Source organism: Crocuta crocuta, unplaced genomic scaffold (assembly GCF_008692635.1).
Source record: "Crocuta crocuta isolate KB4526 unplaced genomic scaffold, BGI_CrCroc_1.0 scaffold343, whole genome shotgun sequence".
Classification (NCBI taxonomy): Eukaryota; Metazoa; Chordata; class Mammalia; order Carnivora; family Hyaenidae; genus Crocuta; species Crocuta crocuta.
Window position 1 is genome coordinate 4,943,394 of NW_027532679.1, and position 26,024 is coordinate 4,969,417.

Here is a 26,024-nt window from a genome sequence, read left to right on the forward strand (position 1 = left end):
ACTTAGATGTAAGAAATAAAGTAGGAATCTAGTTTTATTTGTCTCTAACTAGCTAGCCTGGTACTGCCTGTACAATCATCTCCTCTTTCCCATAAACATTGAAATGGCCGATTTTCATGGTTATTCTTCCATATTCCATAATGCCTCTATATGTTTGGATTATTTAGTACCCCCCCCAAAACAAACAAACAAACCTCCTGTTGGCATTTTAATGAAACTGTCTTCAATTTACAGATTAATTTGGAGAGAACTAAAGTTGTCTTCAGAAAAGACTTCCTGTACTAAAGCAAGCTATGTCTCCCCATTTATACATGTCTCCTTTTTATGCCCCTTTATAAAGTTTTATGGCTTCCTTCACATAGGTCGCCTAACACTCAGTTTCTAAAAGTGCTCTTCAGGGAAATTGCTCTTTCCAGTGAGGTCAAAGCATGGATTATACTCAGTAAGGCATCAAAGATGGCCCCTTAAGTGCTGTGAAAACCACACCATCCCATCTGCTCTCAACTCTGGGCCTAAACCAGGGGGTAGCTCCCTTCCTGGAAGACTAAATGCATCAGTCAATTATTTGGTGGGTAAGCCCTGTACTAGAAGTATAGGACACAGACCCCATCTTTGGTGCTGCCTGAGGAGGAGACAAGGCATACCCCTTAAGAATGGCATTCCGTACTAACCCATGTGTTGCAGACTCTGTTCTGCTGGGAAATAAAGAGGAGGCCTGGAGCAGTCAGGGAAGGCTCCAGGAAGGAGATGGGAACTGAACTGGGTGTTGGTATGTGGTTACCATTTAAATAAAGAAAAGGAAGGAAGCAACGTATAAGCAAGGGAATCACCCCACAGTCACTTAGTCAGCACTTGCTGTGAATCTGAAACTGGCCTAGGCACATGAAGAGGAGATTATGTGCCCAACAGATGTGTTTTTACACATTCACTATAAGGCAAGCTCAGTGTTAGGTGCTAGAAAAACCAAGACGACAAGGATTGACCCTGGTTTCAAGGATCTTGTAAATAAGGGAGACAGATTCACAAGCTAAGTCCAACAACTATTATGATAGAAATCTGTGGAGTGAAGAGCAAAGACTCTTAATCTGGTGATTGTGCACCTCCTAGGTACCCATGGATGGGATTCAGTGGGTCTGTGAGCCCCTCAAATTATATGGTGCTAGGTTATCTGTGTAACCAGCATTGGCAGGTGAAGAACCACTTGGGTAGAACGACACAAAAATCTTGGTTTCTAGATCCTGGAGTCTTAATAGCCAGATAAAATATATGTAAAGACACCATTACAATAAAAGGTAAACAGTTCTAGACTTCCCCCTCCCCCAGAAGTGCTCTAAGAGTTCAGAGGCAGTACTGTCTTGTGGAAACAGCCCAGCATTGGGACCAGGAAGATTTGGGTTTGAATCCCAACTCTACCATTTAATGGCTGTGGTGACATTGGGTGTGTTCTGTACCCTCAGAGGCTTGATTTCCACATCTATAATTGAGAATTGAAAATTAGAGGGGCGCCTGAATGGCTCAGTCATTTAAGTGTCCAACTTTGGGTCAGGTCATGATCTCATGGTTCATGGGTTTGAGCCCTGAGTCAGGCTCTGTGCTGACAGCTCAGAGCTTGGAGCTTGCTTAGGATTCTGTGTCTCCCTCTCTCCCTGCCCGTCTCCGACCTGTGTCTGACTCTCTCTGTCTCACAAAAATAAACATTAAAAAAAAAAAGCTTTAAAAAAATAAAATTAGAGAACCCACCTCTCCCTCTTGCCTGTTGTGAGGGTGAAATGAGGGAAGGTGTGCAGGTCACCTGGATCTTAGCAGGTCTTCATGGACTGCTCATTCCCTCCTCTTGCTTTCATACTTCTAAGGAAGTGATGCAGTGTAGGCTGTGGTTGTGTGTAGGAGGATTCTCAGCCTGGCTTGGAAAGGATGGAGAGGAGGAAGGGAAAGAGAAAGGCATCTCAGACCAGTGGACAGTGTGAATAAAGGGAAAGAAGCCAGAAAAGTCAAGTCATGTTGTGAAGATTCAGTCCATTGCAGCCAAGTTGAGAAGGTCTTAAATTCCAGCCTAAGCAGTTTGAACTTTATCCTATAAACCATAGGAGCTGCTGGAGGGTTTGGGGCAAGACTGTCATCCCCGTGGTGAGGTGGCTTTCAGCCCAGTATCTGTTCATCCATGAATCCCAAGATACCTAGGAAAACAATTTTTAAAATAAAATTGTAACGTAAACTAAGACAATGCTTTTCACCTCAGGATCTTGTTAAAAGCAGATTTTGATTCACCAGTTCACCGGGGTTCTGCATGTCTAAAATGCACCCAGATGATATGGATGCTCTTTATCCATAAAGCTCATTTTGAGTAGCCAGGGCTAACACATTTCAGTTGTATTATTTGTATTGCTATTATCATTCCTATAACATACGTTGGCTGAGTGCCTGTCATGTGTCAGGCACAGTGCTGGGCCCTGGGGGAAAAGAGAAAAATCAGACATGAACTCTTTTTTCTAGAAGCTCACAGTCTAACCAGGGGAGACAGTAATTCAAGGTAGGAAGTGATAAATGCCATATTTTAGGTTCAGATAAAGTGCTTTGACAATTCAGCAAAGAGAGAGATTGTTCTCAGTTGAGGGAAAAATTGCTGGGTGCTTAAGGAAATGAATAGAAGCTTCTTTGTCTTATTATTAAACAATCTGAGTAAGAACCCAGACTTCAAAGTTGGATTTTCATCCTTACCAGACACGTGACTTTGTTAATCTCTTAAACCTCAGTTGTTTCATCTATAAAATAAATGAGATACAGTAACAGCAGGGCTGCTGGAAGGGTTGCATGAACAAGTTTGTTTTTTTTTAATTTATTGCTAAGAGAGAGAGACAGCATCAGCAGGGGAGGGTCAGAGAGAGAGGGAGACACAGAATCTGAAACAGGCTCCAGGCTCTGAGCTGGCTGTCAGCACAGAGCCCTACACGGGGCTCGAACCAACGAACCGTGAGATCATGACCTGAGCCGAAGTTGGACGCTTAACCGACTGAGCCACCCAGGCGCCCCTGAGCAAGTGTTTTTAAACTGGTTCTTAGGTCACTGTAAATGGGGGCTCTGGTGACTATTATTGTTCTCCTCATTTGCTTTAAAACTTAACATGGGTCTGGTGGCCCCAAAGATACCATATTTATTGGACAGTTTCATTCCAGGGTTAAGTGTCCAATGAAAATGGAAAAACCTCAAAAGGAATTTCCACATCCAAGGAAACCTCCTTTATAAAATTAGTGCTGAAAGAATTAGCAACTATTTCAAATGTTTCAAGTTTTTATTGAGCCAAACTGTTTCAGCTGGGAAGATGTGGCTTGGCTGTGGGTGTAGCTAAATGCTCCTAAAAAGAGCCATGTTGAAAAGGAGTTCCACTCCATTTACAAGCTGATCAAAATGGTTTTACCACCCACTGGCTCCCCTGAGGTCATCTGCTTGTCTGATGCTCTCTGTGAAAGAAGTCAAATCAAATCTATAATCCTCAAGTCCCAGAATGTCAGCGCCCTGGGGGATGTTACAAGCCACCCAGCCCTTGGTGGACCAGATACATGCTACAGTAGGTCCCCATGCCCTGGGGCAGTCTCTGAGGCTGCCGCTTGGTCATTCCTCCAACCAGTGTTTAATGAAGCCTACGGATGTAGGAACACATAAAAAATTAAAAGGGACCCCTTTTCTGCCCTGCAGTAAGGGGATAAGGGCAGGGCGCCCACAGGTACGCCAGGAACTAACAGAGGAGGCTGCTGGGCTCAACCACAAAAGATCTCGTTTCACACCTCTTTCTTCCTATTACCCAGGGGGGGCCTTGGGCAAGTGCCTCCTCCACCTGTACCTCCAGTTCTTCATCTGCAAAGCAGGGATAATCCCCCTTTGCTCACTGGCTATTATGGGAATTAAATGAAACAGCAAGGACACTTGGCTGACACATAACAAGGACCCAATAAACACAGTATCTTTTGGTTTACTTCTTATTTTAAAAATAATTTGAAGCAACAGAAAGAGAAATCAAGAAACTGAACCCATACACAATTGCACAAAAAAACCATAAAATACCTAGGAATAAACTTAACCAAAGATAGAAGAGATCTGTATGATGAATACTATAGAAAACTTATGAAGGAAATTGAAGAAGACACAAAGATAGAAAAACATTCCATGCTCATGGATCAGAAGAATAAATATTGTTAAAATGTCATTACTACCCAAAGCAATCTACACATTCAAAATGCAATCCCAATCAAAATTGCACTAGTATTCTTCTCAAAGCTAGAACAAACTATCCTAAAATTTGTATGGAACCATAAAAGACCCCGAATAGCCAAAGTAATATTGAAGAAGAAAATCAAAACGAGAGGCATCACCATCCCAGACTTTAGCCTCTACTACAAAGCTGTCATCATCAAGACAGTATGGTATTGACACAGAAACAGACACATAGACCAATGGAATAGAATAGAGAATTCAGAACTGGACCCACAAATGTATGGCCAACTAATCTTTGACAAAGCAGAAAAGAGTACCCAATGGAAAAAAGACAGCCTCTTTAACAGATGGTGCTGGGAGAACTGGACAGCAACATGCAGAAAAATGAAACTAGATCACTTTCTCACACCATACACAAAAATAAGCTCAAAATGGATAAAGGACCTGAGTGTGAGACAGGAAACCACCCAAACCCTAGAGGAGAAAGCAGGAAACAACCTCCTTGACCTCAGCCTCAGCAATTTCTTACTTGACACATCCCCAAAGGCAAGGGAATCAAGAGCAAAAATGAACTATTGCAACCTCATCAAGATAAAAGCTTCTGCCCGGCAAAGGGAAAAATCCATAAAACTAATAAGCAACCGACAGAATAGGAAAAGATAGTTGCAAATGACATATCAGATAAAGGGCTAGTATCCAAAATCTATAAGGACCTTACCAAACTCCACATCTGAAAAGCAAATAATCCATTGAAGAAATGGGCAGAAGATATGAACAGACACTTCTCCAAAGAGGACATCCAGATGGCCAACAGACACATGAAACGATGCTCAGTGTCCCTCCTCATCAGGGAAATACAAATCAAAACCACACTGAGATACCACCTCACACCGGTCAGAGTGGCTAAAATGAACAAATCAGGAAATTATAGATGCTGGTGAAGATGTGGAAAAACGGGCACCCTCTTATGCTGTGGTGGGAATGTCAACTGGTGCAGCCCCTCTAGAAAACAGTGTGGAGGTTCCTCAAAAAATTAACAATAGAACTCCCCTAGGACCCAGCAATAGCACTGCTAGGAATTTACCCAAGGGATAAAGGAGTGCTGATGCATAGGGGCACGTGTCCAATGTTCATAGCAGCACTCTCAACAATAGCCAAATTATAGAAAGAACCTAAATGTCCATCAACTGATGAATGGATCAAGAAGATGTGGTTTATCTATACCATGGAATACTACATGGCAATGAGAAAGAATGAAATCTGGCTGTTTGTAGCAACGTGGATGGACCTTGAGGGTGTTATCCTGAGTGAAATAAATCAGGGCGAGAAAGACAGATACCATAGGTTTTCATTTATAAGTGGATCAGGAGAAACTTAACAGAGGACCATGGGGAAGGAGAAGGAAAAATAGTTGGTGAGAGTGAGGGAGGCAAACCATGAGAGACTCTTGAATGCTGAGAACAAACTGAGGGCTGATGCGGGTGGGGCAGAGGGGAAGGGGGGTGATGGGCATGAATGAGGGCATATACTTGTTGGGGTGAGCACTGAGTGTTATATGGAAACCAACTTGACAATAAACTATGAAAGAAAAAAAATTTAAAAATAAAAAATAAATAAAAATAATATTCACTGACTTTTTTCCAATTGCAAAAGTAATTCATGTTTATGGAGAAAATTTTTGGAGAACACCAAAAAAACGCACAGAGGGAAAATTCACCCATGAGTCTACCACCCGAGGGTAAATACTGTTGATGTCTCCTTCCATATATAGACTTCAGTCCTTTATCCATATCCACGTGCATCTTTTGTTTCCCCATTTACTGTACTGGTGGTGACTGACAGCTTCCGTGAGAGGTGGCCTGGGTTCAAATTCTATCACCCACTAGCTATGCAACATCCAACAGTTTACCTCCTGGTCTCCTGAGTGTAATAATCATGGCCTCCAGGGGGCGCATGCAGGTTGGCCACAGTCACCTAGCAGTGCTGTAGACTCTCCTGTGCAATGGCTCCCCCTAGCGCTGCGTCCGGCACATCCATGCGGAGCTGCCTTGGGAACAGTGCAGACTGAAGGCAAATGAAGGTTAAGCATTTACCCAGTGATTGGCATAGAGTAAGAGCTTGTCAAACAGTAGCGACTATTCCACAAACGCACCCCATGGTTTTGAAGACTGGAGGTTCCCAGAGGGTTGAGACCTTGTGTTCACTGTTCAGTTTTGTTGAATGGCACTTTAAGGATGACCCGCTGGGACCACATCTCCAGCCAAGAAATGCTTCTTCCTGAGCTGATCCTGCTCAGCCTTAGCTTTTGATCCTTACACTTCACAATCCCTCTAAATCGCCCTTGTAGCGTGGGTGGACTCACTGCACCATCTGCTTGCCACTCTGCCCCTCCCTGCTTAGGCTCCGGCTCCTACACTCCCTGGCCAGGTGGAAGTGTTCAGAAGTGTTGTCCCATTGAATCTGCTTAAAAGGCCTCAGTGGAAGGCCACCAGGAGGCTTCAGAGTAGGGACGCAGGGTTTCCCAGGGCGGCTCTTAGACTGCTGGCCAAATTCACTATGGATTTGAGTTAGTGTGCAAGACAGCCTGACAGAGAGTGAGAGACGGCCCCAGAGACCCTGAATCACATACTCAGTCAACCAATCTATCAGCAAGCGAGCAAATATTCACTTAGCACCTACCATGTGCCTGGGGCAGGGTTCTTCCATGAGAAACTTGTTCCCTGTTCACATTTCCTCCAATCCTTTAGATTCCTCAAAGGGGAATTCCTCTCAACTTAGCAAGTAGTTAATACCCACAATCCCTGCCAATCTCCCTTTGTGAAAAAGACACCAGGCCTCAGGCCTACCACTGTCCGCAGCAATCCAGAGATACTAATATCATTCTCTTTTCGTCTTATTTTTCTCTGCCATGACATTCAATTTATAACAGATCTTAAAATAGTGATAAAAAGCTTCCTAAGAAATTTGTAGTTGAGACACCAAAAGTGAGTTGATCTAGAGAAAAGCATTAAGCAGCTGGTGGTCCAGGCAATTGAGTAACTGATGCCTGGAGCCTTAGACTTGAGATGGTGAGCCTCAACCTTTTAAGGGTTGCTGACGCCCTCAAGCCCATGATGACAGCTACGGATCCTCCCCCAGAAAAATGCGTACAATTTCAGCATGTTCGGGAACCACATGGTGCCCATCCTTGGGCCTGCATTGGAAAGAGTAGTAGGGTGGGTGTTCCCACACCTGGTCAGCACAGTAGATCCTGTCCTCTCCGTCACCCTCCTCATCTTTGCAGTGCTGGTACTGGCAGTGACTGCAGCGTTGGCAGTGGTAATAGTAATTGTGTTTGAAGCAGTCAGAACAGCTGTACTTATTGGATGCTTTCAACATGCCAGGCACTTGCCAGGCCCAAGCTCCTCTCCTCCAGGCAGAACTATCGCCATCCACGTTTTCCAGGAAACAGGGCCTCACCGGGCTCAAGCTGGGAAACCAGAGGCAGCACCTGAACCCAGATCGACCTACCTGTGATGTCTGAGCAGGTCCTTAACGCCTGAGCTCCACCCCCTCCATAAATGTTTGTTGAATCAAATGAATGACACTTGGGCAGCTTTTGGCAGTCATTCTGCTCTGCAACAGCTGAGTGACCTCGAGCAAGTCACTCACCCTCACTGAGCCTCCATGAAGGATGGTTTCTGCACCCTGTCAAGCCATGATTGTAAGATACAGGGCAAGATGCATCGCACCACTTTGTGAGCAAGAGAAGTGGAGCCAGGCTCGGGGGCATGTCCTATAAGCTGGTGGCCATGTCAGAGAGCCTGGCACCACCCTGACCTGAAGCAGAAAGCGCAGGCTTACAGGAACCCACGTTTCCTGTTGATGTTCCCTTTCCCTCTCTTCATGGCTTTGCTGGCCTCCAGAGGTCTGTTTGGATGGCCAGGGGAAAGATGCCTGTCATTGATCCTTTTTCATGCCAACAAGGCTCAGCACCTTCCCTAATTGACTACAACTTCTTGGATGCAACAGGGCCTGCTGGGTAGCAAACAACACCCCTCATCCCAGGAGCTTCTGTGCAGCTGGGGTGAGTGGAGGGGGAGCGGCAGAAATATGCATGGAATCCGAGATGCGGAGAGGCAGAGAAGCCTAGATGCCGGCCAGGTTCCTGATGCTCACTGCCCCCCTGCGGTAGGTCCAGGGAAGAGGGCACATCCCCAGCAAGGCTAAGCAGGCTTCCATCCCCAGCTTCAAGGAGGCCCTGAATTTTAAGGCTGGAGACAACCCAGATGAAACCACTCAACTAACAGAGGGAAACTGAGGCTCAGAAAAGGAAGTAGCTTACTCAGAATGGCATATCAAATTACGAAACATAGGTCCCACACATAGATTTTCTGTAATTAGATTTCCAGTCCAATTAGCAACTGACAGGAATACGAATTATTTGGTTAATTAGCATAAATACAAAGCTGACTGGGTGGCAAGCTCCTGGTATCCCCAGTGCTAATAAGGATTTAACACGTTTCATCTTCTTAATCCTCAAGATAATCCAGAAGCATGGCACTATTATTAGCCCCATTTTACTGGTGAGAAACTGAGCCTTAGGGACAGTATGAAACTTGCCCAAGGTCATATGGCTGCTGGTGAGAAAGCCTGGATTCTATCCTAAGGAGTCCAATTCTAATAAGGAAAGGGACTCCCTGTCGGAAGCAACTGAGGGTTTGGGTCTGATGGGCATGCAATCTACAGTCTGCAGGACAACAAAATAAAGCAGAATGCAAAGGGAACAAGAGGGCGAAGTCATTACTCAGCTCTCAGACAAGTGGGGATTTAAAACCTGACGAAACCCAGAGTTGCAGAGATGTAAAGGAAACATCACAAACATACAGCCAACAGGAAGGTAAATTGGTACGATTAGTTCAGAAGGCAATTTGGCTAGCTTTCAGCACTTGAACGTGGCACTGACTCAGTGACTCTCGTGTAGGACTTTATCCCACAGAAACACTCAAACATGCAAAAAGCAAAATGCATGACAGGGCGCCTGGGTGGCTCAGTCGGTTAAGGGTCCGACTTCGGCTCAGGTCATGATCTCACAGTTCATGGGTTCAAGCCCCGCGTTGGGCTCTGTGCTGACAGCTAGCTCAGAGCCTGGAGCCTGTTTCAGATTCTGTGTCTCCCTCTCTCTCTGACCCTCCCCTGTTCATGCTGTCTCTCTCTCTCTCAGAAATAAATTAAAAATATATTAAAAAAAAAAAGCAAAATGCATGAGGCTTTTCATTACTACCATCTGTAACAGTCAAAAATTGGAAATCACTACTTGACTATCATTAGAAAAGAATTAAGTTTGGAGAAAGTTAAACCACTATATACCCAGATGGTAGGAAATAATGCCCTGACCATGGGGAAATGTCTTCTATATTTTCTAAGTGAAGAAAGAAATTTGGGGAAAGGTATGTGTATGACCTCATTTAAAAAAATCAAAAAGGATAAAAATAAAACTGTGACCTCTTGTCCCCTCTAAATGGAGAAGAATTTTCACTTTATAATATATAGATTTTTTTGTAATGTAATGTTTTAAAGATCAGCATATATCACTTTTATTTTAAGTAAGTGAGGTTTTTTTAATGGATTATTTTAGAGCAGTTTTAGGTTCACACCCAAATTGACAGGAAGGTACTGAGATTTCCCATACACCTGCCGCCCCCACACAGGCACAGCCTCTGCAATTACCAACATTCCCCCACCAGAAAGGTACATGTGTTACAATGGATGAACCTACATTGACACAACATTGTCACTGAAAGTCCATAGTTTACATTAGGTCTCGCTCTTGGTGGTGTACATTCTATGGAATTGGACAAATGTGTAATGACATGTATCTACCATCATGATATCATACAGAGTAGTTTCACTGCCTTAAAAATCCTCTGTGCTCCCACTATTCATCCCTCCATCTGTTATTTTTTTGTAATAAAGATATACAAATCTGGAGAGGAAAAGAAAAGAAATGAAGAGGCAGTTCTTGCCCAGAAGAAATTTTTTTTAAGATTATTTATTTTGAGAGAGAGTGAGGAAGGGGCAGAGAGAGAAGGAGAGAATCCCAAGTAGGCTTGGTGCTATCAGCCTGGAGCCTGATGCAGGGCTTGATCTCATGAACCATGCGATCATGACCTGAGCCAAAATCAAGAGTCAGATGCTTAACCAACTGAGCCACTCAGGTGCCCCTTGGCAGGAATAATTTAAACTCTGGGTGTGGGCAAGGACTCAGCCAGCCCCAGAAAGGCTTAACAACATTAACAGGCAAACCATAACAGAATAAGATGTGTCTGTATACCGTCTGTGGGGTACAGAATAAGGAAGTCAATCTGAGTTGGGTGGGGTTAATCAGAGAAGAGTTCTTGGAGGAGGCTCATGCCTGTGCCAGGATATAAAGTATTTTTGGAAAATGGCCACTATTTATTATTTTCAAGGTGCCAGGCCCTGTGCTGAGTATTTTATAGGGATATTTTCATGTATTCAGAATAAGGAACAGATATTGTCCCCAATTTATGGACGAGAACATTGAGTCTGAGAGGGCTAATTAACTTTTCTAATGTCAAACAGCCAGTACATGCAAAAAAAAAAAGGGGGGGGAGGGGTTCGGAACCTTGTGTGATCCCAAACCCTGTGCTCAAGCCACAGAATCACACTGCCTTAATCAGCAGAAGGGTGACAAAAGGCAGCCAGAGAATGGAAGGCAAAGAATGATCTTCTTCTCAGAGGAACAAGTGGCTCGGGGAGTCCAAACTCACAATGTGGTTGTAAATAAATGTTATGAAAAAATCTAGCATCATCCCCTACTTTTGGTTGAACACTTCCCAGAGCCATAGTGCTTGAAGAGTACTTTGTAAGAAAATAAAGGCAGAGATCCAGCCCATCGTTGTCCTTGATAAGAGGCTTCCAATACAATGGAGGTGAAGAAGAACCAGACAGAAATGTCACTTGGGCATAGGGGGATAGAGTGACATTTATGCCTCTATCATAATGCCATGTGTGTTCTGTGGCAATGACCTGTTAACAGAGCTCTCTCCCCACATGCCTGTGGGCTGCCATGGGGCAGAGACCACACCCCAATTCATCTAAGTATCCCCCTCACCTTGGCCTCATGCCTGGCATGTAGCAGGAGCTCAGTATTTGTGGAATGAGTGAATGAACAAACAGATGAACAGGTGTATGAAAATGTAAATAGCAGGCACTATCATATGTTGATGTCTTAATGTCTAAAATGGGACCAATAACAGTACCTTCAACAAGGGATTATTGTGATAATTAAATGCGCTAATGGTATAAAGAGTTTAGCGCAAGTCCTTTACAGAGCACACGCACAATATAAACAGTAGTTCTGGTGAATATTAGCCGTTAGCATTATTGTTTTTTGTGTACCCTTTAAAAGAGCCAGTCCCTAAGGGTGCATCCCCATTAAGCCATTTATTGCCTATTTTACTGTCATCTTCGATGGGGCTGGCAAGCAAAGCTGTGAGTTGGTTTTGAGCAAGCATGCCCCCCAGTTCTTGATCCTCCTCACATTTGCCATGACATTCTGTGCATCCCTAGCCTCTATCCTAGACCCTACGTGTCCTCATTAAGACTGGGTGCCCCTCCTACACTGTTGGTAGGAACGTAAACTGGTGCAGCTCCTCTGGAAAACACTGTGGAGGTTCCTCAAAAAACTAACAATAGAACTCCCCTATGACCCCACTGCTAGCAATTTACCCAAGGGATACAGGAGTGCTGATGCATAGGGGCACATGTCCCCCAATGTTCATAGCAGCACTCTCAACAATAGCCAAAACACGGAAAGAGCCTAAGTGTCCATCAACAGATGAATGGATCAAGATGTGGTTTATTTATATGATGGAATACTCCATGGCAATGAGAAAGAATGAAATCTGGCCATGTGTAGCAACATGGAATGAACTTGAGGCTGTTATGCTGAGTGAAATAAGTCAGGCAGAGAAGGACAGATACCATATGTTTGCACGTATAGGAGGATTAGGGGGAATGTAACGGAGGACCATGGGGGAGAAGGAGGGGGAAAGTTGGGGAGAGGGAGGGAGGCAAACCATGAGAGACTCTTGAATGCTGAGAACTGAGGGCTGATAGGGGTGGGGGGGTGATGGGCATGGAGGAGGGCACTTGTGGGGATGAGCACTGGGTGTTATATGGAAACCAACTTGACAATAAACTATTTAAGAAAAAATAAATAAAAGACCAGGTGCCTACCCGTACACACACTTATCAGAATTTACCCTCTAGGGTAACACGCAAGGCTTCCAAGCTTTTCTTCCCTCTCTCCACTTCTCCCCAAAATTTATTTTCCAGTTTCCATGTTGTCAAGACCAGTGCCTATCCCCTCCAGACTCAGTGACAGAAACAAGGCCTTCCGCATGGACAGAGACAACTCATTCTGTAATGGATACTAGCTGTTCACATGCCATGTATGTGCATTCCAACTGGGGCCTTCCGTATAGTATCATAGTCCAAAGGGGTATGTGGGATGGTGGGGTGAAAACCTAATGGCGCTGGCCTTGTCACAAATCAGACCACGAAGTGGTGTCCTCAACTGCCTCACCTAAAGCAGATGCAGAATGTAACCCACTCCCACATTTCCCCCTGAGTTGGGAAAAGAATCAGTGTAGTGGGGTGCCTGTCTGGCTCAGTCAGTAGACCATGCTGCTCTTGATCTCAGGGTCATGAGTTCGAGCCCACGTTGGGTATGGAGATTGTGTCAATAAATAAACTTAAAAAAAGAAGAAAAGAATCAGTGTACATATAATGAGCACTTACATCAGGGACACCTGGGTGGATTAGTCAGTTGAGCCTCCGATTCTTGATTTCAGCTCAAATAATGATCTCATGGATTGAGCACCAAGTCGGCCTCTGTGCTGACAGTGCAGAGACTGCTTGGGATTCTCTCTCTCTCTTTCTCTCTCTCAAAATAAACAAATAAACTTTTTAGGGGCACCCGGGTGGCTCAGCCGGTTAAGCATCTGACTCTTGATTTCTACTCAGGTCACAGTCTCATGGTTTCATGAGTTCAAGCCCCGCATCAGGCTCTGTGCTGCCAGTGCAGAGCTTCCTTGGGATTCTCTCTCTCCTCTCTCTCTCTCTCTCTCTCTCTCCCTCTCTCTCTCTGTACCTCCCCCCACTTGTGCTGTCTCTGTCTCTCTCAAAATATACAAATAAACTTTAAAAACATTAGCACTTACACCTGGATACAAATAATGCAAACCTTTGCCTGGCTTAGCCCTGCACCAGGAGCCCAGCCATCTCCCCACCCTCTCCTACCACTACCACCATTCTTGACTTGCTAAGCAGCGACCTAGAAGGCTCCCTATAACAACAGGCAAACAATAGGGAAGCTCAAGTGTAGCCCAAAATCAGAGCTAGAAATCCTGTGGCATCAATGCCACAGCCCCTGGCACTTTCAGCCACTCTCTGGTCTCAGTGTTTCTATCTGCAAAAGAGGAGCTTGGATTTGTGATTGCTAAGATCTCCCTCCACCCCCATTCAGATATTCTAGGAGTGTGTGCTCCTCATTCACCAAATGGAATCAAAGTTGATCCAGAAGACCAGGTCCTTGGGAAGCTCACAGTTTAAACAGAGGAAATAAGACAGGAATATGAAAGTCACTGTACTTAGTGGCAGGGTTAGGGAACATGGTTTGAAATAGCAAAATGTCCTATAAAGTATAATTCCATATATCAAAACATTTAAAGATATATATACAACAGAGAAAAAAGTCTGAAGGTATATGCACCAAATGTGATTTCTTCTGCATTGCAGAGTTATGCGTGCTTTTAAAATGTTTTTTCTTTCCTTCTTTTTTCTTTTTGTATTTTCTCATTTTTCCACCAAGGATATTATTAATAGCATTAAAAAAACATATTTTGTATTCAAACAGACTTTAGTTTGAATCATAGCTATACTGCAAACATACTGTGTAACCTGGGGCAAGTCATTTACCCTCTCCAAATCTTAGCTGCCTTGCATTTAAAATGGAAATTGTTTTTAATTTAACAGTGCCATAAAATGTTTTTGGACCTCAAATTACAGGGATGAGTTAATCATGTTTCTCCATCATAGTACCTCATTGTAAGGCCTCGCTCTTATTTCATTGATTTATTGCCTTTTATTCCCATTTCCTTCTACCTACCCCCTTAGGCAACCATTTGGTGTTCGACATTTTTTTTGAAAGTGTTTTTGCAAAATGCATGGGGTGGTTTGGGGTGTTACTTAAATAGTATTGTGTTGTAAATCTCAACTCTGTTTCCTACTTTGTTCGAAAGGAACGCTGTTTTTAAGCCTTTCCACGTTTCTGTATGGACATGCGATCCAGGGCCTTATCTACGTGCCACATGATCTCTGTGCTGGGCACCTACCCCAGGCTACCTTTCCATAATTCTCAGCAAGGGACAGCAAGGTTCTCTCCAAATCTCCATCACCACAAGCCACACTGCTCTCAGCATACTCATACGTATTCCCTTGTGGACGTGTGTGAAAAGTCTTTGAGATCTACGACCTGCAGCAGAACTGCCCGGTTAAGCGATATATGTACATACTTAATGAGACCAAGTGGTGCCAGAACCTTCTCCAGTACAGCTTCACAGCCTGTGCTCCCCGCCAGCCAGGCAGGAGGCTCTCCATGTCCCACACCCCTGCCCACACCTGGCACTCTCTGGCTCCCTGATTTTTGCAACCCTAACAGATATATCTCCATGGTTTTCATTCTTACTTATTTTGACTCCCTGATATTTTGAGTAGCTTGGTTCACTAGCCCCCAGAGTTTCCCGTTTTGTAAATTGCCTGTTCATTTTCTTAGCCCACATTTCTACTGGGAATGCTCTTTTTCTTGTTGATTCGCAGGAGTTCCTTGTATATTCTAAATACCGGTCGCTTGACTGTCTTAGATATTATAAATAACTTCTCCCACCCTTGCCTCAAGTTTATCTTTTTGAAGTGTTAAGACGTTTTTCTTTCAGCCCTAGATCAAAAAGATCGTTCTTTACTTTGCCTTTTACCCTTAAATAACTTTTGCCTCTCACATGTAGGTCTTTAATACCTCTCGTATTTGCTATGGAAACAGATCGGCGTCGGCTTCAATGCCTTTTGTAGGACAAAACTGTATAGCTAAGGCGCCTAGCACAATGCCTTTGACCCAAGAGCTGTGCAGCTGCGTGTGATGATTATTATCACTGGAATAGAAAGTGGTAAGCGCTGTCCTGGGATATCTAGAGAAACGGGAGTTTCGGTGCTGGTCAGCTAAACCGGGAAAGATTGTAGGTTGGCCCTAGAAAACAATGTCGGATTCTCTCTCTTGGAGATGGAAAGGCGAGCACTCCAGGCAGAGAAAGGGGACCTGGACACAGTCGCGGCGGCGGGGGCGCTGCCCGGGCGCGGCGTCTAGGCGAAGCACTCGGAGGAAAGGGCCTGACTACTCACACGCTGCTGTCTGTCTTTCTGCCCGTGCCCGCCCCACCCCTCCCCCTGCAGGCTCCCTGTTCTCCACCCTGAAGCCCCCCGACGCCGTGTTCAAGGTGGTGTTCTGGCTGGGCTACTTCAACAGCTGCCTCAACCCCATCATCTACCCGTGCTCCAGCAAGGAGTTCAAGCCCTCCTNGAGAGCCTAGGGGACCCGACGCGGGCCGGGATTTCCGTCTCTCTCTCTCTCTGTATATATCCCGACAGAGTTCCTCTGTACATGTATTTAACCGTGGGTACACGTGCGTGTGTCTGTGCGGTGTCCGTGGGGTCTGCATGTGTGCGTGCGTGGGGCCGCCCGTCTGCGGGGGCGGAGCGAGTGCGCGCCCGGGAGGCCGCGGGGGGCGTCCTTTGTCTCCGTGACTTCGTACCTCTCAAGCCCCTCCTTGTACTTCACTGAACGATGGCACCTGGGCGGGGTTGCAAACAAACCGGACATTAAAAGTCATTTCTCCTGTGCGCCTTTGAGTAGTTTGTGAACCGAGGGGTAGGCAGGATCTGGAGTCTCCTTCCTCCCCTTGAGGTTTGTCGCCGCCAGGACCATTGGGCCTGTGCCCCTCGGCCCCACTTCCACCTTTGCCATTACTGCCCTCCAGGGCTAAACAGATCTGACGCTGTGGCTGAAAGTGACCCCGTGGATTTGTCCCATAAATTGTGCCTGCCTATTTTTGACCGTTAGCAGTATCTAATCCTCCTGCCCCACAACCCTGTAGGCCAAACACTCCGTTGTTTACCTGTGTCCATGAAACCAAAAAAGAAACCCTGAAGAATGTTCTGGATAAGATATGATCGGTGTACCAAAGCAACACACGTGAGCACAGGAACCCTCATAAGCTCTGCTGAGGAGCCTGCCTGAGAGAGAAGCACTGAGGAAAGTCACACAGAGAGGTGGCACATACCTGGGACAAGGTAACCTCCCTTTTAGCCTCAGGCCTTCTACTGAGTTACCGTAGGAGTTGGAGAAAGTCCCATTCCCTTTCTGAATCTTGGTTTCACATCTCTAATGATGGGATTGATTCTAACATCTTTCCTGCCTCTGAAAGCCTCCAGTTTGCTAACAACAAATAAAGGATGGGGAACAAAGCAGAGAACACTCTTCTTCCCTGAAATTCAAAAAAAGCATGACAGGAACACACTCGTCTCAATCCTTTCTCTTCCCACTTTGTTTTTCTATGCTGAGCTTCATACTTTTGCAAATGGCAAGAACCTTCTCTTACAATGTTAGCACATCAATCATTTATTCTGTAGGTGATTGAAATAGAAAAGGCTTAGTGAAAAAGGAGCAATTGTTCATGTAATTGAAAATGTAGGGGTATCAGGCATGGCTGCATCCAGAAGTTTAAACAAGCTTGTCAAGTTGTTCACAGTTTCTGATGCTTTTATTTAGCTTTCAATTTTTAGCTATGCTTATCTCTCCCTGCTTCTGAAAAATAGCTTTCTCACACCATTCTTACAACTTAAACCCCCTCCCCCCAAAAGGAGAAATATCTCCCACCAATTGACAAGAGGAAGGAAGGAAGAGTGAGAGGGAAGGAGGGAGGAAGGAAGGAAGGAAGGAAGGGAGGAAGGAAGTCCTGAGAGGCTAGGTATTCTATGTCAGAGACACCTTTGAGACTCCGATGAAAGCTATACTTTCCCTTTCCAGGAAAAAAATTAAGTATATATCTATAGATATAGATATATAATATTTTTATACAATTTCAAGTGACTCATCCCTGCTTCAGATGTCATGAACCAAGCATGATACCCTAGATCCACAGTTTATTTGAGCAAAATTGGCATTTAGAATTCTCTAAACTAATCCCTTATCTTTACAGATAGGGAGACTGAGGTAGAAAACTTGACTATGCGACACTAAACTAGGACTAGGACCCCAGTCTGCTGCCTCTGTGTCCATACCTTTTATACTCCCTTGTGTTGCCATGTTGGGGTTGAGTACATCCGGCTAACAGAGAGCAGATTTTTTTCTTGCCTCAATACAGATAAAAGAGTCCTAAAAAAAGAAGAGCCTGGACCCAATTTCCAGGGAAGAAGAAACAGTTTGGAGCAGTCCTCTGAAAACATTTTGTTAGCAACATAAATCTTCCAAACAGGCCTTACACAGATCCTGACATCATTGAGGCCCAGAGTGAAGAAGGAAAGGGAAGCAGAACCTGAGCCCCTTGACTGCCATCCTCCTGAGCCCCTCCCTCTGGCCTGCACCAAGCACCCTAAGGCTCCACAGAATGAGGTCTGGGAATCACTGGTGTAGTGCAAGTGAGTGGAACTTGAAGTCAGTAGGACCTGGGTTCAGCTCTTGGCTCTGTGTAACCTTGAACAATTCACCCTGCCTCTTTTGGTCTGTTTTCCCATCTATCAAATGACCATGATCATCACAGCCTACCAAAAAGCACAAAGGATTCAGTGAGGTAACTGTGGTGTAGACCCTGAATTGTGACTCACTGGGCAGGTGTAAGTTACCATTTGGACCACATATATCTAAAGCCACAAGCACCAAAGGCATTTCCTGAGCTGCTCGGTTCTGATGACCTCACACATCCCTAGTATTTGGAGACCACCAGGTGACACAGGGACTCAGCAGCAGCCTCCTGCCTTCTTCCAGAAGGAAGGTTGGCCAAGCAGTGGCTCACATCCTCATAGGGTGCTGGGTTCCAGATCTGACCCCAGCCAGAGTCTGCATTATGCTACCTCTTCAGGTCATCTCACTGTGATCCTGCCCAGAGAGGGCCTGAAATTCAAGAGCCCTTGGGGAAGAAAACAGGTCCTCTTTACTTTGACCTCCCAACTGGCAACAAAGCCTTCCTACTCAATCCTCTCTAGCCACCCAAACATGACTAGGTCACTGTCACCACTGAGACACGCACAAGAATATATCTGCCAACCAAAGAGGCAAGTAGCTTGGCAAGATGGGGTAGTAATTAATCCTCCAGATCTAGGTGTAAAGCCCACCTCTACCCTTTAGTAGCTATGTGACCTTGGGCAGCTCACGTCACAGGTGTAAACCTCAGTTTCCTTAACTATAAAATAAGGATAATAATAGTACCTGCCTCAGAGGGACATTAGGCAGATGGAATAAGATCATGAGTATAAATCAGCACTACGTCAGTCACTTGGAAACATACGATGAACCATAGCTACTATTAGCAGAGGTATTAAATAGTTAACACCTTGATGTATGACATTTAGAAAATCTGAATACATGGACAAAGAAAACAAATTCAGTGTTATTCATCAGAGTCCAGGGTTTTAAGACTCCGGGTCCACCTTGAAGAAGAAAGACACAGTTTATAATAGAGCAAAAGAATTTTGTGTGCTACAGCAGGAAGAAACATGTTACTCAAAGAGATTAGCCCAAACTGGAAAGGAAAAAATGAAATTTAATAAAAATTATAGAGCATTCCAGGGTGACAGAGCCAGAATGTGTGCGAGAGAAGGCCGGATTGTGCATCCTGTGATGGGGAGCTGGGGCAGGAATGGTGGGTGGCTGGGGACACACAGAGCTGCTCTGAGCACACATGTGGGTTCAAGTCTCAGCTCTACCACCTGAACCGGGTCCCTTGGCCTCCCAGAGGCCAACCATCTGGTGTGTAAATTGAGAATATGGTTAGCTAGTACTCCACAAGTTTGGGATAAAACAAAACATGAAAGAGTTTGGCCCAGAGTAGGCACTATTTTTAGTGCCTGTGGGTGACCTTATATATTCGCATTCCAGCAGTTCTCCCCTTTTCCTACATCAGCAGCTCCTTTAAGAATCTAATGAAGGAGGGAATGTAAACTGGTGCAGCCCCTCTGGAAAACAGTGTGGAGGTTCCTCAAAAAATTAACAATAGAACTCCCCTAGGACCCAGCAATAGCACTGCTAGGAATTTACCCAAGGGATAGAGAAATGCTGATGCATAGGAGCACACGTACCCCAATGTTCATAGCAGCACTCTCAACAATAGCCAAAACATGGAAAGAGCCTAAGTGNTTTAAAAAAAAAAAAAAGAATCTAATGAAGGAGTGCCTGGGTGGCTCAGTCGGTTAAGCATCAAACTCTTGGTTTCCGCTCAGATCATGATCTCATGGTTCGTGGGTTCAGACTCTGCATCTGGCTCTGCACTGATGGTGTGGAGTCTGCTTGGGATTCTCTCTCCCTCTCTGTCTGTCTGTCTCTCTCCCTCTCTCTCAAAATAAATAAAGAAACTCAACAAAAAAAAGAATCTAATGGAAACTTAGGATGCCTCAGTGGCTCAGTCGGTTAAGCGTTGGGCTCTTGATTTCAGCTGGGGTCATGATCTTACAGTTCATGAGTTCAAGCCCCACAGAGGGCTCTGCACTGACAGTGGGGAGCCTGCTTGGGATTCTTTCATGTGTGCCCTCTCTCTCTCTCTCTCTCTTTCTGCTCCTCCCCTGCTTGTGTGCTCCTTCTCTGTCTCTGAAAATTAAAAAAAAAACAAACAACATAAGCTTAAAAAAAGAATCTGATGAAAACTAGAGAAGAGTGAGTGTACCAAAGCTTCAGCTACCATTCATGCTCCAAATCTCCCAATGGACACAGGGGACCCAGATTATAAACGCAACAGATTCGACTTCCCCAACGTACAGAAGTAGTCGAATCCAGAGACAGGTACACACAGAGATGAATGTCTTCTCTCTCAGGGAGTCGGCTCAGATGGGAAGTGGGCAGGCCTCCAGGCTGTCCCATGTGAGCATATAGCAGGATTCAGGGATCCAGCACCTTCCTCACTTGGTGAGACCCCAAGTGCCTGGCTCCACTTTCCATCCGGAGCTTGGTGGTGATGGTTAAGTGCCCTGGGTTCTTAGAAGGAGGGTGGATGTCACTTGGGCAAAGCATTGAGCATCACTCCTCCAGATGAAGAACAGGCCTTGTCCTGGCTGCTGTCGGCCTCTTGGTGACAAGAGATAGAACAGCAACCACTCCTCATCTCCGATTCGGGGTTAACTTCCACCTGGCCCTGGACAGACATGGCGGCCTCTAGCGGCCCCACCTCCTCTCAGCAGGTCCCTTCAGGACCCTCTCCCTTCTACCTTGCCAGCCCATGGAATCTTTATTTAGTCTGGCTGAGGGTGAGGGGAGGATATGGGGGGAGGTCTCGGTCAACGTGGAAGAACTTGCATCCTTCTACGGTTTTCCCATCTTATACCTGGCCCTGCCTTCTGAATATTAAAAGCCAAGAATTTGACACTGTTTTCTTTGGCTTTCCCTAGAAAACCTTCCCCTACATAGCAAGGGGTGGCTTACTCCTAGCTGCCTTGGCTAGAGTCAGTCTCAGTTTGCAAGTTAATTTGCTGAAGTATGGGTGTTGGGAGGTGAGACAGGGCACAGGGGTGCAACTGCCCCCTCTACCCTTCTCCCCTGCACCTCTCCCCATTCCTCCCTCCCCTACAGCCAGGCTGCCTCTGCCATTCCTCAACTTGAGGGAGCCCACCTCCCCACTCAGGGCCTCTGCACTTCTGGTCCCTCTGCCTAGAGTCCCTTCCTCCCTCACCTCCCTCACATCTGTGCTCAAGTGTCACTTCCCAGTGGCCACCTGATTTCTCTGACTGTCCTAATGAAAACTGACCTCCCCGCCCAGCACACAATGTGGCCCCTCCCCACCGTGTTTTTCTTCATAGCACTTGTCACTACCTAGCATGTTATGTATTTCACCTGTTTATATGTTTATTTGTCTCCTCACACACACACTAGAGATACATACTCCACGGGGTGGAGGTTTTTGTCAACTTGGTCATCATTGCAGTCTTGTCCTCTAAAGTGGTGCCTGACACACAGTAGGTGCTCAAATATTTTTGAATGAATGAGTACATATGTCCCTAACATGAGTATGGACGTCTATAATAGGAATGGAACAGGGGACTGTGGGAGCTCACAGCTGGGATCCGTACCTGGTGACGGAGGAAAGGGCAGTTCAGATCAGGGAAGGTCCCCTGCAGGACGTGACACCCAAAGACTGTCAGCTGGGCCCCCACCACCCAATGCCCACTGTGCTTCCATTGTTAGTGCTTTCACATGCCCCTCAGTGGAGAGGGGAACCTGAAGTCCAGGCCCCAGACCCCCACTTCTTTCTAGGTCTCTGTCCTCAGACTGCTGGTCAGGAACACTGAACCAGAGGGGCGCCTGGGTGGCTTAGTCGGTTAAGCGTCCAACTTTCGCTTAGGTCATGATCTCACGGTTCGTGGGTTCGAGCCCCGCGTCGGGCTCTGTGCTGACTGCCAGCTCAGAGCCTGGAGCCTGTTTCAGAGTCTGTGACTCCTTCTCTCTCTGACCCTCCCCCTGCTCACGCTGTCTCTCTCTCTCTCTCTCTCCTAGAAATAAATAAAAAACACTTAAAAAAATTAAAAAAAAAAAAAAGGAACACTGAAACAGAGATGAGCCGGTGAAGCCATGCCAGTCTGTGCCTTCAGCTTTTGTTCTCTCCCAATGCACAGTCCTTAGGGACAAGCTGGTTTGGGAGACAACTTTATCGGGACGAGTAAGACAAACAGCTTTGGTTCTTGCTAATGGCCTCATTCAGAGAAGCAGCATCTTTATAAGAAGACTGCTTGGGAGAAGAGGAAAGCATTAAAATCTGGTGACTGTCCTCACATGTCGTGTCAACCGCTACTGTGGGAAGCATATTATGTCTCCATCAAGTGTCACCTGAGCCAGTAACCACATACACCTGTACCTTCCACGCGCTCCTGCCTCCTGCACATCATTCACTCACCTATTCATTCTTCCATTTATTCCACAAATGATCATTGAGCAACTACACGAAGCTAGGCACCAAAGGATACAAAGACGAAAACAACTCAGTTCTACCCTTATGAAAATTTCAGTCTCGAAGAGGAATCTGGACTCAAAACATGTATATATCAGGTAGAAAGAGGCCCCGGAACACAAGGGTTAAGCGTGAGAACCACAAAGTCAGACAAAACTGGGTGAGAATTTTGATTCACCCATTTATTAGTTTTGTCTACTAGGGCAAATCCCCTACCATCTCTGAGGGGCAGCTTTCGCAATCTGTAAAATGGGGATAATCCTGTCTTCAAGGGGTGTCGTGAAGATCAGTTTAAATAGGCCATGTGGGAATACTCCATGGCAATGAGAAACAATGAAATCTGGCCATGTGTAGCAACATGGATGGACCTTGAGGGTGTTATGCTGAGTGAAATAAGTCAGGCAGAGAAGGACAAATACCATATGTTTGCACGTATAGGAGGATTAGGAGGAACTTAACTGAGGAACAAGGGGGAGAAGAAGGGCGGAAATGGTGAGGGAAAGGGAGAGAGGCAAACCATGAGAGACTCTTGAATGCTGACAAAAACTGAGGACTGATGGATGTGGGGGGGAGGAGGGATGGGCATGGAGGAGGACACTTGTGGGGATGAGCACTGAGTGTTATGTGGAAACTAATTTGACAATAAACTATTTGTAAAAAAATAAATAAATAAATAAATAGGCCATGTGGTATGTTTAGTACAGTACCTAGTACATGGTGATTGATCAATAAATGGCAAGTTGATTATGAATATGCCATTGGAGCCAAGTAAAATAGAGGGCTTCAGGAATTTGAGGGAGAAAGGGTTCACATCCATGTGCACAGGATCAGAAAGACTTCATGGAGGAAGCGGCATCTGAACTGGGTCTGAAAGATGTGGCTACGCAGAGGTGAGCAAGAAGCAGGAGCAGAGGACCCCACCAGCTGTTTTGCAAGGAAGCTCAGGCCATGTGTAGATGCTTCTGCCAACTGAGGGCCCAGCCAACAGCCAGCCTCAACCACCAGACTGTAAGTGATTCTTGAGCAAGAGGCACTCGACTGAGTCCTATCAACCCCCAGAATCATGACAGATAATAATAAACCACTGCTTCTGTTTTCCACCACGAGTTGCTTACACAGCAACAGAGACTAGAAAGGAAAGAAGACCTCAGATTTCTATTCAGGCCGTCTGACCCTCAACCTCTGCTCATAACCATCACCCCTAGCATCTAACTGGTGCCCAAAACATGTTCATGCTCTCTTGACAGAGCTAATGAAATGCTGAGCAAGATTTGAGATCTGCACCTTCTGATCTTAACTTGCCAAGGAGACAGAGGATGAGAGGGAAGGATAGGAAATTAGGCCAGGAAGGGATGTGTTTTGTGGTTTGATTCTTTTTCCTCCAGCTTTTATTGAGATATAATTAACAAATAAAATTGTGTATATTTAAGGTGGACAACTTGATGTGTTGATACATGTATACATTGTGAAATGGGATTACCCCACTCAAGCTAATTAACATACCCATCACTTCATGTAGTTACTTTTTATGTGGACATGTCAAGAACACTTAAGATCTACCCTCAGCAAATTCAAGTGTATGATCCAGTATTAGCAACTAGAGTTACCATGCTCTATATTAGATCTCCAGAACTTACTCATCCTGCATATCTGGAACTTCATACCCTTTGACCAACTTCCCCCTTTTCCCCCTACCCACCCCCTCCATCAACCACCATTCTATTTTCCATTTTTATGACTCCAACTTTTTAGATTCCACATACACATGAGATCATAAAGTATTTGTCTTTCTATTCTGGCTTATGTCACTTGGCACAGTGTCGTCCAGGTTCATCCGTGTTGTCTCAAATGGCAGGATTTCTCTCTTTTTTAAGGCTAAATAACATTCTTTTGTATAAATCTACCTGGTTTCATTTTTTCCCCATCCAAATTAGGGGAGGTGGATTTGTGCTTCCCAACCTCAAGGACCTCCAAAGTTTATTTAGTATTGCATGACTTTGCGAGGGCTGCCATAACTAAATACGGAAATTTCTTTCCCAGAGTGCCAGAGGCTAGAAATCGAAGATCAAGGTGTCAGCAGGGTTAGTTTTCTCTGAGGCCTCTCTCCTTGTCTTGTAGCTGGACATCCTCTCCCGGTGTCCTCCAAGGGTCCTTCCTTCATGCAGGTCTATGTCCAAATGTCCTCTTCTTATGAGGACTCCAGTCATACTGGATTAGGGTCCACCCTAATAACCTCATTTTACATTGTTTAGCCTCTTTAAAGACCGTATGTCCAAATACAGTCACATTCTGAAGTGCTGGAAATTAGGGCATCAGCATAGGAACTGGGAGTGGGAAGGATACAAATCAGCTCACAGCAAGCAACCCAGAGCCTGAGGACGAAAGCTGTGACGCTACAAGAACACATCAGTGAAGTGGGCATTGTAATTGCCTCATTTTTAGGCTTAGAGAAGTTTAAGTCGTCCAGAAGGATGTGGCCTCCCAGATTTGAATCAGGCAGCCCACTGATCTTGCGCCGCACATGCCCAGCCTGCAGAAACCCCCACCCCCTTTGTATGTGGGAAGAAGTGCCTCTCACCCGTCTGCTCCTCCAAGCTCCCTTCTCCTACCCCCCAGCTCTGCCCTCTCTCTGGTCTGGGGCTTTCAGAAAACAAAGCCAGGAAAACTTGCATGCTGTGTCTGCTCCCCCCACCCCACCCCCAGGCCTCATGTGAGGGAGGGAAGCACAGAGCCTGCTGCCCGCTTGAATGTAAGGAAGGGATAGGCGGGGCAGAGATGCGGATGAACATCACCAATTATCATCCAGCCACTCACTAGCCAGAGGACGTCCAAGCTATTGCCACCGTCTATCTCGGCTGGTGAAGCCAGCTGAGATGTTCTGTGTGCGCACATACATGAAAGATGAAGCATGCTGACTCGGCCAGGTGTGCAGGGGCCAGGCCCACACAACTAACCCAGCTCAAGGCCATGGCTCACGAGCTTCTGCAGAGCAGAGTTTCATAAGGCAGTGTCTGCTGCAGCATCCAGGGTGCAAGCAGCCTCCTTCCTTCCCTCCTCACCTGATCCCAGGATGCGCTCAGCAGATTTCTCAGGGAGGGGCTCCAAAGGGAGAAGCTGGTGGCTTCCCTGACACAGTCTGCAGAGCTTTGCCCAGGGACCCCCAGGAGTGGACCAGCCCCCCACTCTGACCCCTGTAAGGGGACACCTTGGGCAGGTCTTCCCTCACCCCCCAGCACCAGGAACTACCTGCAGGGAGATGTCAGGGCCCCAGGTGCTTGCTTTTAGGATCTTCCTCATGGCAAGGCTCAGCTCCAGGTACTCCAGCATGGTTGTACTGGACCTTCAGCGTCCTTCCTAAGGGTCTCAGAGGGACAGGTGTTCATTCTTTCAACAGCTTTTGCCATGTACTGCTGAGGGCCTCCTCCAATCCAGATGTGCTCGGGGTATGGTGATGAACCCAGAAGAACCACCCAGCCACTCAGCCTCGGTGATGGAATGTGGCAGGAGCTGCAGTCAAACAGAATCTGGGACTCGTGGTGTGACTGGGCCGGC

The 26,024-nt window shown here is 45.8% G+C and overlaps 1 protein-coding gene across 1 annotated transcript in view; it reads left to right on the top strand.

The window, feature by feature from the left end:
- Positions 1-22,940, top strand: part of ADRA1B (adrenoceptor alpha 1B) — a 58,556-nt gene extending 35,616 nt beyond the window's left edge. Inside the window, exon 2 of the mRNA XM_077780779.1 lies at positions 22,022-22,940. Within this exon, the coding sequence (XP_077636905.1) occupies positions 22,022-22,092 (71 nt within the window). The 3' untranslated portion in view covers positions 22,093-22,940. The remainder of the gene's footprint in view (positions 1-22,021) is intronic.
- The last annotated feature ends 3,084 nt before the right edge of the window (positions 22,941-26,024 follow it).